Source organism: Rhinolophus ferrumequinum, chromosome 16 (assembly GCF_004115265.2).
Source record: "Rhinolophus ferrumequinum isolate MPI-CBG mRhiFer1 chromosome 16, mRhiFer1_v1.p, whole genome shotgun sequence".
Lineage (NCBI taxonomy): Eukaryota > Metazoa > Chordata > Mammalia > Chiroptera > Rhinolophidae > Rhinolophus > Rhinolophus ferrumequinum.
In genome coordinates this window covers 40313883-40332990 of record NC_046299.1, presented here as the reverse complement: position 1 = coordinate 40332990, position 19108 = coordinate 40313883, and the positions used below count along the sequence as shown (strand labels likewise).

The window sequence follows — 19108 nt, the reverse complement described above, 5'->3', positions numbered from 1 at the left end:
ACACTCCACTGTGTGAGGTCTGTAGTGAGGTATTCCAGCTTCCCCACCCCCAGCATTTAGTTGAGAAAGGGTTTAGTTTGAAAAAAGAACAGCTGCCAGGCCAGGGCCAGGGTGACAGGCAGCTATATCCTTAAGAAGTTGAGGCAATTTGACAAGTATTTGCTCCCTTCAATTTATATCTTTATATATTTCAGTAACTGGTGTCTAATCGTCAGTTTCCTTTTAACGCTTCGTACACAGCCAGTGTTTAATTCAATTTAGGTCTGAAGACACACTGTTAATCGTCCGAACAATTGGGTATCCATTGCTGAAGGGAGGGGAGGCATAGACTTGCACTTTTCTGAAATACAGCTTTTCAGCAGAGGAGAGCCACGACAAACCAGTAGCTGGGTCACGATTACCTTCCCTTCCTTGGATTTCAATGCTACAGCTTCTCTTTGATGTGTGATACAATCCCAAGGTCCACCCTCTTCCCCGGAAGATACACGTGCATACACTTCCAGGAATTATTTTGGGATCCTTCAGAGAGAGAGAGGCTGATATTCTCACAGGTAAACAAATCTCAAAAAGACATAATGTACACTTGAAGGTCCATTTTTATGGATATGAAATATGGGGGAAGTCAATGGAAGCAAGGCAAACATGTATACATTGGAGAAGATACTCAGATACCCATGAGAAAGCATTGCTCAGAAGAACAAAGGACCGTATAGCACGAAATGAGTCACGTCCTTTTCCAAGAGAGTTAAACAGTAAGGGTATTTGTGTTAGTTGATGGTTGAACTCTTAGAACATTTGACATAAGAGTGCATTGATTGTGGCGGGGCTGAACCCCAACTCATGGATTATTTGAGCTCCTGTGTGGGCCTAAGTATATTTTTGTCATAATTTATTCCACCTGTGTCTGTCAATTCCTTCCCACTTGCCTCCTCTTGTGATGGTCTGGCTCATGTTTCTTCATAAAGCTCCCAGCCAGTTATTAATAACATCCCAGTGACTCTCCTGATCCACCTAGGAGCATATGGTGTTTTTCACAGAAGAGAGAGATCATCTCCTTGACTTTGGACTTCGCCTATTGAACTCCTGGAACAGTAAGTTTTGGCTTTTAAAAATCATGGCACTTTCAAATGTTGACGTAGGAAGAAAGTGTAGCGTGGTACTTGTTTACTTCTAGTACAGGGAGAATTCGTAAGTTAAAACTTAGACTCGTAAAGCCTATTCTCCCCCTCTCCGCCCTCCCCACACACTGCATTTCAACACCTCCAGTTTTTATAAGGCTGATGATAAGGTAGGTTAATGAATGAGAATTCTATTCTTTCCATTTCCTTCTGACTAAATAAAGACAGGAAGAGAAGAAAGGATTTAATAATGTCAAAATTACTTGACCAAGACTTGCTTCCTCTCCCAATAGAGGATTTCGTGATTTCAAAGAAAAACTTCACATATGGACAGTATCTCCAGGGGAGTGTTGGACAGGAGACTTGGGCGTTTCCATTATTGCATGTCTGAGATTTGGATCAGACAGGGCACCTGTCTGGTCCGGCAGATTCATTGCCTTCTTGTTATTTCAGGCCAAGGCTTTGTCTTTGCAGCCTTTTTGTAATGGTTGCTTCTGAGCGTCTTGCAAAGTCAGTTACTGTGTTTTCTTTCTGGAAAGGAGGACCTGCCCAGCTTGATCCTCATGAACTGAGATGAAATCTGACACTCCAGTCCTTCTTTAGGACTTTGAACCGATTCGGCTTTCTGCTTTGGTTACGGATGTTCCCTTCCCTTGAACATACGCATCAGGCTTCTAGATAACATGTATAAGGGAGGCGTTGCAGTGAATTGGAAGGAGGCTGGTATTGAGCCCTGGCTTGAGCCACTAGCAAGTTGTGTGACCTTACGCAAGTAGTCAACCTCTCTGAGCCTCAGTCCCCTTGTTTGTGAAATGAGGGTCGTCACCCGTTTTACAGGGTGGTGGGGTTTACTCGTAATGTATATAAATGGCCAAGTACGGTAACATTATTTCAGAAGTCCCTCATTTGAATTTTTCCTGAGTTTTCTTAATCGTCTCTCATTTGTTTCAAATTCAAATCTAGAGCCTCCAGTGTGGTCTTGGATGAGAAACATTAATCTAAACTGTAGAGACAATAATTGGCTTTTATTGCTTTTAATAACTTCATCTTTAGGATGGTGTAGGCTGTGTGAATGCTGAGGATGGGAGCATTGGAGGATAGTTTATGGTTTGCAGTTCAGGACATTAGACTACAGCTAAGATCCACGATGGTGGGAATCTTGTAAAAACAATTTCAAAGCATAAGCTATTGTTTTGATAAACTTCCCTGCTCTACTATAATCAGCATTCTAAAATTTTTCTTTTGGTTACATGCTTCTGTGGTTCCAAAGGACTGGTTCATCGCCTTGCTGGATTTGATTCAGTGTCGGGATGACTTAGAAAGGAGGGTTGTCTGAGAGCAGACCTGCTTCCCAAAGTGTCACCCTGTAACTCAGAGATAGGGTGAGATTTTTGTTTTCTTCTACAAGCTTTCATTCTGTGAACATGTATTTAATTCCTATTGTGTGCAAGACACAGTCCAACTTAGCAAGGGATCGATAAGCTCTAAATACAGAAGATAGAAGTCATCTCATGAGACCACTCAGAAGGGGCTTGTCCCGTGATACGTGAGAAGTGCAGACAGGGTACCGTTGGCATCCCACGGGGCCTTCACAACCAAAACTTATTTACCAGAAATGGGCATCATTGGTCAGACTTCCCCTTGGAAGGCTATCCGTTCTTGGAAAATGATTCAGTGATTTTCAGGGTTCCTCCTTGGGTTCACCTTCTAAGTACAGAGCTTGTGGGGCATAGAAGAACAGCACCTCAGTCACAGTTCATCCCCCCCACCACATTTGTGTGTGTGTGTGTGTGTTGAGCACCTATTTTGTTCCAAGCCCTGTGCTAAATGCTGGGAATAGAATTCTGCCTTAAAAGAGGTCATAGACTTTCATTTAATTTAAAATTGTGTTCTTCAGCCTAACTGTCTACTTTCTCAGCTAAACTTGACTCCAAATAGCATTTAGCTGGTGTCACATATCAAAACCTCAATGGATAAAATATCACCACCAGTGAGTTTATGCAGAAGACAGTGTATTGCAGGGCGAGAAGGTAGTTTAAAAGGTTTTGCCAAAGGCTTTTGAGAACTCAAACAGGTCCAGAGATTCTCTATTCTCTTCCACTCACCGACCCCAAACTTGGGGTGACAAATGTTTGGATATATGAGTTCTGCAGATGTAAAACAAAAACCTAAAAAACACCCTCAGTTCCAGTTCTGCTTCCTCATACCATGGAAGGACGATTGTTTGGATGGCATCGCTGTGTTGGGGCTTCCTGTTGAAACCTGGCAGGACTGGTGCCCGGTCAGGGCTCTGGGCAGTCCCTCTGGCTTTGTAAGCACTACAGCTGTGATTCATGGAGAGGGTTGGGGAACTTGGCAGGGAGAAGGTAGAAAACATTTTGATTATTTTGGTTCCAGAATATTTCTTAATGTTAAGTGCCCGTAACTGAGTAATTTATGTCTTGTTAGGGATAATGTCCAATCTCCTATTTGGGGCAGGAATGTGATAGCAGGTAATCTCAGCCTTCAGGAGCCTTGGTAGTGGATAATTAAGAGGAGATGTTTGTTCACGCGTAGGGAAATTGTTTATTTTAGGGCCAAAATATTTACTTAAAAGATTTGAGGCACGGTTGCAGATGCTTGGGAAGGCCCTAACTAGACAGGTGTTGACATAGTTAGAAAGTATGAGAGGTACAGTTGAAGAGAAGAGAAGATTTGGGGCCCTCCTGCTCCTCTGGGGGATCAGGGTTTCCTCTCCTCTATCTGAGTCACTACGTGCTCAAAGAGAAGCTGGAAAGTATGATTCATTCGAAGGGTACTATCTGGGAGGTAATATGCTAAATGATAATGAGTAATAATAGTCACCATCACGTATTAAATGTTTACTTGCTAGGCACAAGTATTATCTCATTTAATTCTTACACCACCCTAAAAAGTAGGTACTATAATCATCATTCCCATTTTAAAGAAGTGCTGAGGCACAGAGAGTTACTATAACTTGTCCAAGCTCTCCTAGTAAGTGGCAGATCTGAGTCAAACCCTATCCGTCTGATTCTAGACCCATCTCTCCATCACCATATCCTGGAAGCATTCTTGTTATTCCTCTGTCCAGCTAAGTTTATGGAGGTCAAGGGGAGGAACTTGTCAGTCATACGTTGATCAGTGGGTAGATAACAAATCAAGAAGAACCAAGAATAAAATTGCACATAGTAAAAGCTAATAAAAAATAGATTAAAAAAAAAAACTGTACTTTGAGCTAACCTCATTGCTTGACAGTTAAGATCCTAGTGGTGGTTTGTGAATGTCCCATGTACAAAGAGCAGATTGTTTTGATGTGAATAAATTAACAACGGCTGCTATAAAGATATTCTAGCAAATTCAGGGTCACCGGGCCCAGTGTGGTCACACTGCAAGACTGTCCATCCCCCTGTTCAACCAGCTGTTCACATATGCAGAAACGAGCCAGGGCCGAAGAGAAAGCGTGGCCATTAATAATTACATGTGGATATTTCCATTGCAGTACAGTCAGTTTCCACTGTAATACAGATCTTTTCAAAAGTGACTTTTTATTTGAAAACATTAATAAATCCATGTAGTTGAAAGACGGTGGCATCTGGGGACTGGAGTCCTGGGTTAGTCGTATCTAGGCGCCAACACAGAACACTGAGTAACTGGGCAGTGTCTCCATTTCCCAGTAGTACAGAACCCAGCCTGGCACATACTAGACCCTCAATAAATGGCCATTATTATACTCGTACTTTACTTAAATGACCTATTAAGCAAAAAATGGTTAAGCAAAAAAAAATTAAGCAAAAAAAAAGATTTCAATTATGCCTCATTTTTCAATATGTGTCTCTAGGGAACTCCTGTCAGTATTATCTTGACCATTAGATATTGATGGAAACAAGAAGTAGGATTAGCACATTCTTGTCAAAAAAGAAAATATTTTGAAATGTGACTTGTTTTTAAGACTATAAACTTGAACACAATGAAAAGTGTTTTTCTTCTGATTGTAAAAGAGACTTTGCAAAGTATGTTCTGTTCTTTGTCTTGACCAAGAATTCGTGCCTAATAAGCGGAAATGGTAGAAGTTGAGAGAAACTGAGAAAATGGTAATGTCTTAGTACTAGGAATAATTTTATATAATAGAGGTTTTTTTGTTTGTTTGTTTTATATTGTTCTGTTTCCACCAGGGTACCAAGCCATTTAGCAAATGCACTCTTCTTATGGTCTCAGAAGTCAGAGTTGATTTGAGAAACCCTGTTTCATATAAACACAATTGTAAAGATTTTAAAGGCAAGAGCCTAAAAGCTGATGTCAGAGTGAAGAGCAGAATCCAATGAGGTTCAGCTCCCAGAGACCAAAGGATACCGTGTTTCCCCAAAATAAGGCCTAGCCGGACACTCAGCTCTAACGCGTCTTTTGGAGCAAAAATTAATATAAGACCCGGTCTTATTTTACTATAATTTAAGACCGGGTCTTATATAATATAATATGATATGATATGATATGATATGATATGATATGATATGATATGATATGATATAATATAATATAATATAATATAATATAATATAATATAATATAATATAATGTAATATAATAACCGGTCTTATTTTACTATAATATAAGACCGGGTCTTTTATATTATATTATATTATATTATATTATATTATATTATATTATATGAAGTAATATAATATAATATCCGGTCTTATATTAATTTTATATTAATTATAATGTATATAATAATATATAATAATATTAATTTATATTATTTTATATTAATTTTAATTAATATAATATAATATAATATAATATCTGGTCTTATATTAATTTTTGCTCCAAAAGACGCATTAGAGCTGATTGTCCGGCTAGGTCTTATTTTTGGGGAAACACGGTACACTCCATTTGTCTAACTTACTTTCTGGGATACCACTGTTCAACATTCCATAAACGATGAACAGTTCAATTTGAATTAGATTGTTTGGACTCTTGATGGAGTCAAAAGAAAAAAACAAAGACAAGTTTTAAAAGCTAGATAAGAGTGTATCCATTCTATTTTTAGTACAACATTCTATAAAATAATAAATTGATTCCCAATGCCTTCTGGAAATAGAGAAAAGAAAGGTAGGTAGAGGCTTTCAAATGGGAGGGGAAATTATTTGTAGTCATCTGAAATTTCAACATGAAGTATATTTGGCCCAAAACAATCTAGGATGTCTTATATCAGAAACTGGAAGTGATGTTACTTTAGCTATGATTTTTAAATACTACATTCAACATAAGACCATGGTCTTGAGATAGTCACACTATATATGAGATCTGACAATTAAGTTTGTAAACTCATCCTAGATAAAGTGCTACATCCCTCATTGCTGAATCACTACGGTCATCTTCAAAGCTCCCCTTGGGAAGCTACTCACTGATGCCATTGCCTAGTCCACTCTTCAAAGCAATTTTGGAACTCTTTTTCTGGAATGGCCATCAGAGCTGTCATCGTATTACCCTTGATGTCCTGAATGTCATCAAAATATCTTCTTTCAATATTTCCTTTCTCTTCAGGTGAAGAAAGAAGTCATTGGGGGCCAGGTCTGGTGAATAGGGAGGATGTTCCAATACAGTATTTGTTTACTGGCTATAAATTCCCTCACAGTGCTGTGTGAGCTGGTGCATTTTCGTGATGCAAGAGCCATAAATTATTGGCAAAAAGTTCAGGTGGTCTAACTTTTTCACGCAGCCTTTTCAGCACTTCCAAATAGTAAACTTGGTCAACTTTTTGTCCAGTTGGTACAAATGCATAATGAATAATCCCTCTGATATCAAAAAAGGTTAGCAACATTGCTGCAATAAGTCCACTAACTTAATTGTCAGACCTCTTCTGTTTTCGCATACGTTTAGAAGTGTCCTAACTAGTCTAAAATGTATTTATATTTTTGGTATACGTTTTATCCAATAAGGAATATTTTTTTCTTGAAAGTTGCTGCCATTAAAGAGTTTTGCCCCAAAAGAATGTCCCTGCAATCCCAAATACAAAACACTTGATAACCAACCTTCTAGCTAATGTAAATCAACGTACTGTGATGCTCATAATTTTAATCGCCAGTACAATCTGAGTTTGTTTGTAAACTTGTGATGATACAATTTGTGTCCTTCCAATGATTTAGATCTACAAGCAGATCAAACATCGGGAGAATTAGCAAACAAGAATCACCCACATCTTTGTTTCTCATGTGCATTTTGAATGAGACAAGAACATGTTCTTTAGCAAAAGAGTACATTTACTACAAAAGACCAGGCTATAATCATTTGCTAAATGATTGGTTTGACAAAAATAAAATCAGTATACATTACTTTTAATACAGGAAGGAAGAAGAAGACTAGCAACTATGGGAGTACTTTCTTTAGTTTTCTAAAATTGTATAAGCAACATGCTTTTAAATGAAAATGTGAAAAATGGAAAAAGCAAGGAAAAAAAAATCACACATTGTCCTTCCACCCAAACTCGACTACTGTGAGCACTACTGATATTTGTAGTTATTTGTTTTCTTTGTTTAATATTTCAAATGTGAAGTCTCACATACATACAGAAAAGCACATATAACTTCTATTTACAGTTTAACAAGTTAGAGTGATTGCCAGTGTAACCACACACAGGACAAGAAAGGAAACATTGTTGGAAACCCCTATCCTTGCCTATCCCTGCCTTACTGTCACTAAAGTCGCCACTATCCTAATTTTATTATGTTAGCTAATCCCTGGCTTTTCTTGATAAATTTACCACGACACAGTTGCCACCCATACACTCATATATGCACCCCTAAACCATGCACTTATATTTAAAAAAAATTAATTATAATTGACATACAATATTATATTAGTTTCAGGTACACACCATAGTAATTCAACATTTATATATCTTGTGAAATGATCACGAAAAATCTAATAATCCTCTGTGTTATCTGCCACGACCTAAGATTAAGTCAGGTAAAAAATGGGTTTCTAATTCACTCTTCAGTCCCCACCAGTTGTCTGGTCTTTTCCTCACTTTCTATTTCAGTCTCTCTGTCACAGTACGTAGTTATTATAATATTAATGACTAAATTCCCTATGCTGTATATTATGTCCCTGTAACTGATTTTATAACTGGAAGTTTGTACTTCTCAAGCCCTTCTCCCTTCTCCATCTCCTTACACCCCTCCACTCTGGCAACCTACAGTTTGTTCTTTATATCTATGAATTTGTTTCTTAAACCATGCACTTTTCACTTTGTTTTTCTACTTTATATAAATATACTGTGTTTTCTTATGCACTTTTGCTTTTAAAAATTTAATATTATGTTTGTAAAATTCACCCGTTTTTGTATGTACTGTAGCTTAATTTTCATTATTGTATAGTATTCTATTATATGAATTTACCTATCTACCTACTAATGGGCATTTGGGTTGTTTCTAAACTGAGGATATCACGAATGATGTATGGATATGTGTCCTGGTGTGGATATCCATGAATTTCTTCAAAGTGTATACCTCGGAGTGTAACGGGTGGTCATAAAATATGGGTTTTAATCATATTTAAATATTTTTACAATTTTCTAAGTAGCGTTTCTATTATTTTATAGTTGTAATAACCATCATTTTACGGATAAATAATCTTCCATTTGTGGCTGAATTTTATAGCCTGGTCTTTTGTAATGAATTCTCTCCTCCATTTTCTAATTTGTTCATAAAAGTGATAAAAAAAAACACATGGAATTTAGAGCAGACGTGCAGTCTCATGAGTTATGTGCTCTTATGCAGACAGAGAAATTTTGTGTGTTTGTTTTCGTGGTAGATATTGATGCAAATATATTTAAAATAATTTTTAGGGAATTTTTAATTAATTGTTATATTTAACATATAATGTGTAAGTTTAAGGAGTAATACCTATTGATTTGATACGTTTATATTGCGATATGATGGCCATCTCTATTTGTATTTTCATAATTATCATTTCTTCTAGTATTGGAAACAATGAAAATCTAGTCTCAGTGAGTTTAATGTTTATAATAGTTGAATTGTCTATAATCACTGATTATGTATTAGGTCTCCAGGACTTATTTATCTACTAGTTAACAAGTATGTGCCCTTAAATAACTTGTCTCCCATACCCCCCTGGTGAATTGTTGTTTTAAAAGTGTGGTGAATATTTGCCCTGCCAGGAAAATCCTGGAATTCAGTTTAACCCTGCTGTTAAAGGTACAGTTTTTAGCTATACAATTTTTCCCAAGTCCACTCTTTACATCTCTGTCCTGACTTCTTTGACAGTAATTTTAGAGTTTCTCCATGCAAGCTGCCCCTCAACTTCACACACTACCACATTATCCAGTAAAACCTTTTAATGTGCTTTGACCTAGGAACCAAGGTTGTTGCTAAGTGACCGCTGGTGCTGAATGCACTTTGTTCTAGCAAAAGCTGACAGGGAGAAAACCAAGGGGCAGTGTTATCTGCCACGACCTGGGATTAAGTCAGGTAAGAAATGGGTTTCTAATTCACTCTTCAATCCCTACCAGTTGTCTAGTTGTCTCCTCACTTCCTATTTCAGTCTCTCCCTTACTGTTGATGGAGAAAATTGAAGATACTCCTAAAATCACAAACAAAAGAAATATAAACTAGACGCTGAGAGTATAAGAGAGAAAGAAAGTCACTTTGCAAAACCATGTATTATCCTTACCCCTCGTTTGTGTAACATACGCAAAAGGAATTGTTGAGTGTATGGGCAAATTCACTTTGCTAGTGATTGCTGTGTAATTTGGGGCACATCATTCCCTCTTTTAGGAACGGGGCTAGTTGTTACAGAAATTAATCAAGATTGCTAAATGTGGGAGAAAATGACACTTGTATAAATCTCATCTATCTCCCCCTCTATTTTTTTCCTCTCTTAAAACTCAATCTGCCTTTATGGCTTTTGACTGAAAATAACAGAAAATGTTTTCCTACCTCAACCTTTGCGCTTTTTTAAAGTATTGATGCTCATTTTAAGTTGAGTGTATATAAGGAATTTGATGTAACCAATTGAAAAAAATTTGACTTATTTGACCTTGCATTCCTGAAAAAGGAGTTAAGAATGGTTCTAAACACCCTACCTGACTAGCATTTGGTAAAATGTTCCAAAAGTGTGCTAAACCAGCCACAAATTAATACTTTTAAAAATTTAATAATGCTTTTTAAAATTCCAGCTATTTTTTAAGCTGTTTCTTAACACAGAAATGCGGAGGAAATTAAGTGATTGATGTCTTATTAAGTGACCAGAATATGAGAGAGAGGATCGTGAGGAAAGATCAAGAAAATGAAAAAGATCTTTTGTTTAATTTACAAAAATGTTTTCACCTGCCTTTTTCCATATCTTGAGATTCCCATTTCCTGGTGATATCTACAGTACAGATTAGAAGAATGTCAATTTCACTCATACCATTGTAAAACTGATGTAAATTACTTAGCAGTTAAGTTTTGAAATGACTTAGCAGATAAAATCATAAATGACTTGGCAGATAAGACTTCATAGATACTGATAACATGAAAACAGAATAGTTATTCTGATAGTTCCTTGAGCTATTTCTTTTTTTTTTTTAATTTTTCAATTACAGTTGACATCAGATATTATATTAGTTTCAGGTGTACAACATAGTGATTAGACATTTATATACCTTGTGAAGTGGTTGAGCTGTTTCATTTAGAAAGAAAGGCAAGTTTAGCATATAGAAAAATTTATGATTATGACATAAAGTGGTCAAAATGATGGATAAAAAATATTTTAATTCATTAAGGAGAAAAACATTTTAATTCATTTATTATGTACAAATATGTAGAGTTCTACCTGCAAGATGTTTCTTCATCTCTATTTCTTTACAGTGCAAATACCATATTGAGTTTAAAGAATCAGAATTATAAACATGTTCATTTGAGGATACTTCTCTCTTTCTTCCCTTAGGGAGAAGGAGCCTCCTGGATATGACGTGTAAAAACTGGATATTAATTTCTACTACTACCCCCACAAGTCTGGAAGATGAAATTGTGGGAAGACTTCTAAAAATTTTGTTTGTTATCTTTGTTGACTTAATGTCTATTATATATGTTGTTGTAACTTCTTAGAAAGCTGGCTTCCCTTACTTTACAAGTATATTTCATATTGAATTCCTGTGAATAAAAATGTGTAGTTCAATATGTCGAGTGATTTAAATTTGACGACATCTCTAATTATTCTAGAAGCCAACAGGATATTATAATAAAAACAATATTGTGTATTGTTCAGTAGTTGATGGTTTAGAAAACATTCACATAAATTGATGGGGAATTTTTTTCCTCCAAAATCTGCACTACTGAGTCATAAAACTTCTTGATTTTTAACATGATTGTTATTTGGTATGTTGACTAAAATTTGTAGGTGCAATTATGAATGAAGTTGATTTTTTAAGGATGAATACCTATGTGAAATTTTATATAGTTCTAACATATTTTTAACACACCAAGTTTAACCTATAATACCCTTTTCATATGATATACCAGTAATTTATACTTATTTTCTTATAAACACATTTCATCTGTTTGTAGGTAGCAGTAGGTCATTTAATGTAAGGTTCCCAGTAATCCTAAAAGGCAGGTGTTTGTTATCCCCATTTTACAGATGAGGAAACTGAATCTTGGAAGAATTATGCAACTTGAGACCATAACCAGGAAGTAGCAGACCAGGTCTTGGACCTTCACAATCCATGGTATTATGTCACTTCCAAAGGTAAAATAGTAAGACAAGTGTGGTTAAAAAACAATCTGTAGAGATCAACTTTTTTCACAATGTTTTATTCAAGACTGTGTGGCTGTATTTTAGTATATTAGCGCCCCCTTATCCATGGGGTATATGTTTCAAGACCCTCAGTGGCTGCCTTAAACCTAGGATAGTACCATACTCGATCTATAATGTTTTTTTATACATACATACTCATGATAAAGATGAATTTATAAATTGCAGTAAGAGATTAACAACAATAACTTATAATAAAAAATGATTATAACAATGTACTGTAATAAAAATTATGTTAATGTGGTCTATCTCTCGCTCTCAAAATATTTTATCGTACTGTACTCACCTTTTCACTAAAAAGAAGCACCTTACAGCTTCTCTTTGACACATCCAAAATTACCAACATCACTACCCTTGTGCTTTGAGGTCATTATTAAGTAAAATAAAGGTTCCTTAAACACAAGCACTGCAATACTGCAGCAGTTGATCTGATAACCAAGACAGCTACTAGTGACTAACGGGTACGGGAAGCGTCTACAGTGTGGTACACTGGACAAAGGGCTGATTCACATCCCGTGCAGGACCACTTGAGATTTCATCACGCTGCTCAGAGTGGCACACAATTTAAAACTTATGAATTATTTATTTTTGGAATTTTCCATTTAATATTTTTGGAACTTGATAGACCCTGGGTAACTGTAAGAGCAGAAAATGATACTATGGATAACAGGGGGAGGGACTACTGTATTGTCTCTGTTTGTTTTCTTATTCCACATTTTTTGATATCTTATAATAAGAGAGATTGTGTATCTTTTTCTCATACCCAGTTTGACAATGCATTCTCTTCCCGTTTTTTTGATTCCTCATTTTCTGACAGTGTTCAAATATAACTGTTGAACTTCTGCTTTCTGAGCTTTTGAAAAACAAAGTCTCTCTGTCCTTTAGACATTTTGACTTTTTACATTGCGTACCTGTGCTTCACAAAATTCTGATCACTTCCATGTGATGGCCATCTGCTCAGATTTTGCCCAATCATTAATGTGAGGTTTCATAAGAGACCTAGTGAAGTGTGAAAGGAATCTAGGACCTTTGAGACTTCCTAGTTAACTGGCTCTTACTTAACCTGTCAGTGGTGTTGTATGTTTAACCATAAGCCAGATAGAGTCAAACTATTTGAGCATTTGTTGTAACAGAAAATCCTTTTTTTCCCCTTATACCATATTGTCGGACACGTCCTTTGGAATATAAGGGTCAACTCCTGTTGATGTGATATATTTCTCCCCAATTTCCTCTATTTAGAATTTGTTGGAGCCTATTAGGTTACTGCTAAGGGAGTAAAGTCAATCCCATCTTCAAGCAATTGTCTCTTTCGCCTGTGCTTCCAGGCAGTGGAAATATGGTTAGAAGCATCGACTCGGAAGCCACGACTCTGCAGCCTGAGTCCAAACCTTACAGCTTAATAACCCTGTGTCTCTGCCTCCTTACCTATAAAATAAGTGCCTGTGTTATAGGTTTGTAGAGAAGATAAAATGAGATGACTGGTGTTAAGTAGTTAGCACAGTTTTTGGCATTTGGAAAACCCACAATCCTTGGTGGATTGGTGTTACCAGCATTCTCAGGTGGGGGCAGAGGAGACGTGGCTCCCTTCAATCTGAGTGTTAGTGAGCCTCAGTCACCCTGCTTGTTCTATAATACACTTTCCCCTTTTCCTTAGAATGGCCTCACATTAATCTCCCCCATTTCATTGGCCCCAAAATGTGCTTGTGTTCCACTGGACCCTGGCCCAGTTCTGGGAGAGGTGTAAATCTACACTAGTGGACCCTGCAGAGCTGGTTTTGGTTCTGTTATTCTGGGACCTGGCAATTACAACTAGATACCATAACGTGACTTGAGGCAACAAAGACTACTTGATAAATATCCCTTTCAATCAGTAATGAGAGTCTTAATATGCAAGTGTTGTGGCTTTGTACTTGGAAATAGGTCGCTTTTCCTTCATTCTTTACAAATATTCATTCAGTTCCTTTTCACCAGGCATGGTGCTGGGCAGCCAGGTCAAAGTAGTGAAAAAAACATAGTTCCTGTTCTCGTGGAGTTTATAGTCTAGAAGGGAGAAATGAATGAATACCCACATGATGCAGTTGCAATTGGGGGAAGTATTAAGAAGGACATGCCGAGGTGTTTCGAAGGGTATGGAGGATACCAGTAGCAGCAACTCTTGAGAATTTGTTAGACATGCAGAATCCTGGCTCCCCCAGACCTACTGATTTCAGAAATACTGCATTGTAATCAGACTCCCAGTGATTCATATGCACGCTATAATTTGAGAAACACTGATGGAGAGGAAAGCTCACTGGACTAAGTGTTCCTACCGTCTGGCTACTGAACAGTTATGTGATCTCTGAGCAAGTTGCTTAACCTGTCTGGGTCTCATACTTCTTTGTCCAAACAAAATAGAACCAAGAAAAACAACTAAAATGACATAAAACTACTTGCTTTTCATATTGAAATAGTATGAACATTAAGTGGCCTGGACTGAAACTCACTTGAAAATATATAAAAGAAAGGAGTTATATACATCTATGCCATTTTACAAATATCAAGAACACAGAAGTAACTCTGTGAGGTAAGGGGCCTGGGACTATCTTTAGCAGAATTGGAAAAGGATTGTTTTCATAAATGGCAACGATATTCATAGCATGTACGTATGTATGTATACAGCCTGGGTTAGGTAACACATTTTTCGTTGGTTGGCTTTCCATGAAATTACACAGAACTTAATATCCCCATATACTGTTATAATCAACCCTGCACCTGAAATGGATGGTGTTTTTTTCACTTGCCACTAATAGATATGAATTATCTAGCCATGCCTGAGTTCAGGTATCTATATGCTGTTAATGTCACAATTAATTTCTTGGTATCAACTCAACTGGCCTCACATCCTTCCCCGTTCTGTGGTTTCTTAAAGAGATTTTTCTGACTTTTAAAAGACAGGTCAGAAAATGCCTTTTACAATCCTTAGTATTTATAAATGGCAATACCTCTAATTGGACTGCACTGTGCTAAGTGTTTTTCATACATGATGTCATTTAATGTGTCCTAGTAAATCTATAAAGTATTTCCTTTTTGCAGATGATGAGGTACAGGCTCAGAGGAATTAAGTAAAATGCTCAAGTTCACACAGGACATCCTGAGTTTGGTGACACAATTAGAAAGTGAGAGAACCGAGACCCTCAACTCAAAAACATCTGCCTCTAGAACCTATTCTTAGCCATTCAGTTATTCTGCCGAATATCAAGCCAGAGAAGTGAATTTCCACTGGCTCCTCATTTTGAAGGCAAGAAGAGTTTGCACTACAATTTAGCATCTTAGTCCTATACTCAGGGATTCGGTGAGTAAAATGAAACCTAGCTCTGGGCCGATTGGGGTGAACTGCCTCTGTAGAAACTGAGGTCGAGGTATGAAAGAGGATCTTAAATGTGTGGTGTTTGTGCGACCATGTAAACCAGGTTTTTGTTCTGGGTTGCTGTCTGCATGACTGTTATTTGTAACCTTACTGGAACAGTCCTACTAACTGAGCAAGCTGAAGGCAAGTTGCCATGTAGGCCAGTCTGAGATCAGCAGTGAGCCCAGATTTATTTATAAACCCACAGGAAAGGCCCCTGAGCTCGTTCTGCCACCTGACGGGATCATAGTGAGGGAAGATTAATGCAAGAGCACAGGAAGTCCTTGGTGGCCAACTGGGTTTCCAGTCTGAGCCATTTGCCCTTTCGGCCAGGAGGTCGCTATAGACTCTTCTTTGGAGGATCAGTGTCCCTGGACTCCTGTATAAGGTGTGATCTCAAGGTACAGACACTGACCTTTTGGATGTTGTTTACAAAGTTGATCATGACTTGCATCATGGAGATCATTTACTCAATACATATTTATCAAGCATGCACTGCCTATCTGGTAGCATCGTAGGCACAGAGAAATACTGTGGTAACTGTTTTTATGGAGCTTGCCTTCTGATGGAGGCAGACTACAAACCGATACATGCATGAGAATTTCAGATAGTGCTAGGTGCCTTGGCAAAAATAAAACAGAGCAATGAGAGAAAGGGTTTATGTGGGGAAAATTATTTTAACCAGGAGGATCTAAGAACACTTTCCTGAGAAGATGACGTTGGAGCCAAGGCCTGATTGATGTGGAGCCAGTGAGGTGGAGACCTGGGGGAAGAGGACTGCAGATGCAGAGAATAGCAGGTACGAAGGCCCTTAGGTAGGCAGAACTCAGCAAAACATTAGGATGTGCAGTGTGACTGCAGCTTAGTCAACACATGGGGAGTTAATGTTCCAGGATTGATCAAAATCAGCTACTACCATGTTTCCCCAAAAATAAGACCTAGCTGGACAATCAGCTGTAATGCATCTTTTGGAGCAAAAATTAATATAAGACCCAGTATATATTATATTATATTGTATTATATATTATATTATATTATATTATATTATATTATATTATATTATATTATATTATATTATATTATATTATATTATATTATTATAAAGACCGGGTCTTATAGTAAAATAAGACTGGGTCTTATATTAACTTTTGCTTCAAAATATGCATTAGAACTGATTGTCTGGCTAGGTCTTATTTTCGGAGAAACATGGTATGTAACTTCTCTGACATTTGCCCCACAACCTGGGTGCTTAAGGAAATTTTGTCCTGGCAGCATATAGAAAGAACATGAAGACTTCTGGTGTTCTGTGTCATTTGTGCTGGCACACATCACAACTTATGTTAAACAGTGAACCATCTCTCTGAAGCTTGCAAGTTTTCCATGGTTATTCCAGGCTGATCATATCTAGCCCCTAACTGGTCACAGTGTGACCAGTTAGGACACTCTACTAGTTGTCCTAAAAGGTGTTTTTAGGACATCTTTAAAAAAAAAAACCATAAGCAGAGCAAAAATTGCATCTGCTGTAGTTTCTTTTTTTTAATAATAGCCTTATTGCAATATAATTCATACACTATACAATTCATCTAACATGTACAATTCAATTATTTTAGTGTATTTCCAGAGTGTGCAACCATTACCACAATCAATTTTAGAACATTTTAATCACCCTAAAAACAAACCCAATATCCATGAGTACCCATTACCAGTTACTCCCCGTTTTCCCTTAACCTGCCCGCCTTCAAAGCTGCCACCCCTACCGCCGTAGACAATTGCTAATCTACTTTCTATCTCTGTGGATTTTCCTATTCCAGGCATTTCATATAAATAGAATTATACAACAAATAGCCTTTTGTATTTGGATTCTTTATGGCCAAATAACTATTCATTGTATGGATATCCCGCATTGTATACATCCATCAATTGATGGACATTTGGACTGTTTCTACTTTTTGGCAATTATGAATAATGCTGCTATGAATACTCATGAATACATTTTTCTGTGAGTACATTTGTTGTCATGTATTTTGGTTAATGACATAAACCTGTTAATGGAATTATTGGGTCATGTGGTAACTCTACTTTTAAACTTTTGAGGAATTACCAGACTATTTTACAAAGTGACTGACCCATATCTGTAGTTTTTAAAAAAGATTTTCTCTTGATCTCTAGGGGAAAAAGAATATTTTTTGTCACCCTAATAATCCTCAGTATTTCACATGTTAAATAGGTAAATTATGAAATGAAAGCTAAAGATAAAAATATTGCCTCCTTCCTCTTGAGTTTTAAAACCTTCACCTATTTTCTTTAAATCTCTATGCCATCCAGCAATCACAGCTGATTATGTGGGTGCCTTATAACCCATTTCATATCACAAAGTTAATTACATAAGAAATTACTCACATTTCCTGCAAGTACCTTAGGGCAGATAATAAAGATCCAAGTTAACATGAGATACTTTTTTATTGATGGAGATTAGATTTACTCAGTTAGTAGTTACTGCATACCTACTCTAAGCCAGGCATGTTGGAGGTACTGGATATTTTCCTCACTATTTTCTACTTTAGGATGTTCACTTTATTTGTTGTGTGGTTAGAGGGATACTGTGTAATGATTCTTATAGCTCATTTTTCATAAGCAGACCCTTTGCAGACTGAGTTTTTGGCTCTTGGTATTCATTAGCTGCATACTTCTCTTTATAAAATATACTATTTGGGCCACACTTCATCAGTCAAATTTATTGAAGATTACAGTTGTCAGCACAATGGGAGTTCCATTGGGTATTTCTTTTCCCACCCCACAGCAAAGTTCATTTCTTGATTTCTTTTGTGGTATATTATAATGCTATTGGCTAAAGAAACTGTTGAAAAATAATCTTGACCATCCAAGGAAAAATTGAGCTAATTGCCTATCCAAGAATTACATCTAAGTCAGAATCCAACCTGTCTATTCATTAAGACTGTTGTTGACAGAAGATGGACCCAAGTTGATACCTGAGGAATGACTTGGTTGGTTTTCAGACTTTGTTGGTTGCTGGACTGTTGATTTCCTGGACTGGTGACCGTAACTGCCTGTCACTACAGAAAATCTACTTGAATGAATTTCAAGAACTTAGATGCAGGTTTTGATGAGACATCCTGAAAGAGTGTTATATGTGACATCCATTCATAATCATTGTAAATTAGTCAATGGATAGAATTTTCCTCGTCTAACTACGTATAGGAGAGGGAAGATTAAAACCCTCGTTGGGGTTCTTTGGTATACTCATGAGAGTAAACACACATATAGCACTATGTTTTAGGCTACTTTTTAAAAATCTGGTTTCATTCACTGAATCTTTACAACCACCATAGAGACAGGCATTATTCTCCCCCGTTTTACAAATGAGGAAACAGGCACAGAAATAATAAGGAACTGCAAGGTTACAAAGCTCACAGGTAGGCTTGGCTTCAGGTTGTGCACTTTTATTCCCTATTTCCTTCACCTCTTATCATTCAGCCTTTTGAACTCTGTTTTTCCATCTGAAAATGAGTGGATTAAACACTGCATTGTACCTGCTAATCTCCAAGGCCTATTCTGCTTCTAAGGCTGATTCAAACTCCGCAGCCTTAAAAGAAGCGTTCATGACCATGTGTGGCTAAGGGAAAGCATCAAGGTACAAAGCATCCTGAGAACGTTAAAATACCCAGAAGCAGCCTCTTGCAGCCTCCAGAGATGTCTAGAGGACCAGGTTCAAGAGAAGGGAATGCCCGTAATTATCATTGTACATGATGTTGAGAGTTAATTCAGCTTT

At 37.1% G+C, this 19108-nt stretch overlaps 1 protein-coding gene across 1 annotated transcript; it reads left to right on the top strand.

Moving 5' to 3' along the window:
• Window positions 1-984: 984 nt before the first annotated feature.
• MRLN (myoregulin) lies at window positions 985-11233 on the top strand. Its single transcript, XM_033131288.1, has 3 exons — window positions 985-1091; window positions 9493-9607; window positions 11067-11233. The coding sequence occupies exons 2-3, from the start codon at window positions 9529-9531 to the stop codon at window positions 11225-11227; spliced, it is 240 nt and encodes a 79-aa protein (XP_032987179.1). The 5' UTR covers window positions 985-1091; window positions 9493-9528; the 3' UTR covers window positions 11228-11233.
• The last annotated feature ends 7875 nt before the right edge of the window (window positions 11234-19108 follow it).

Coding starts and splice junctions, on each gene's coding strand:
- MRLN (XM_033131288.1), top strand. CDS start 9,529: ATGCACTTTGTTCTAGCAAAAGCTGACAGGGAGAAAACCAAGGGGCAG. Junction 9,608..11,066: donor ACGACCTGGGATTAAGTCAG/GTAAGAAATGGG, acceptor TTCTTCCCTTAG/GGAGAAGGAGCCTCCTGGAT.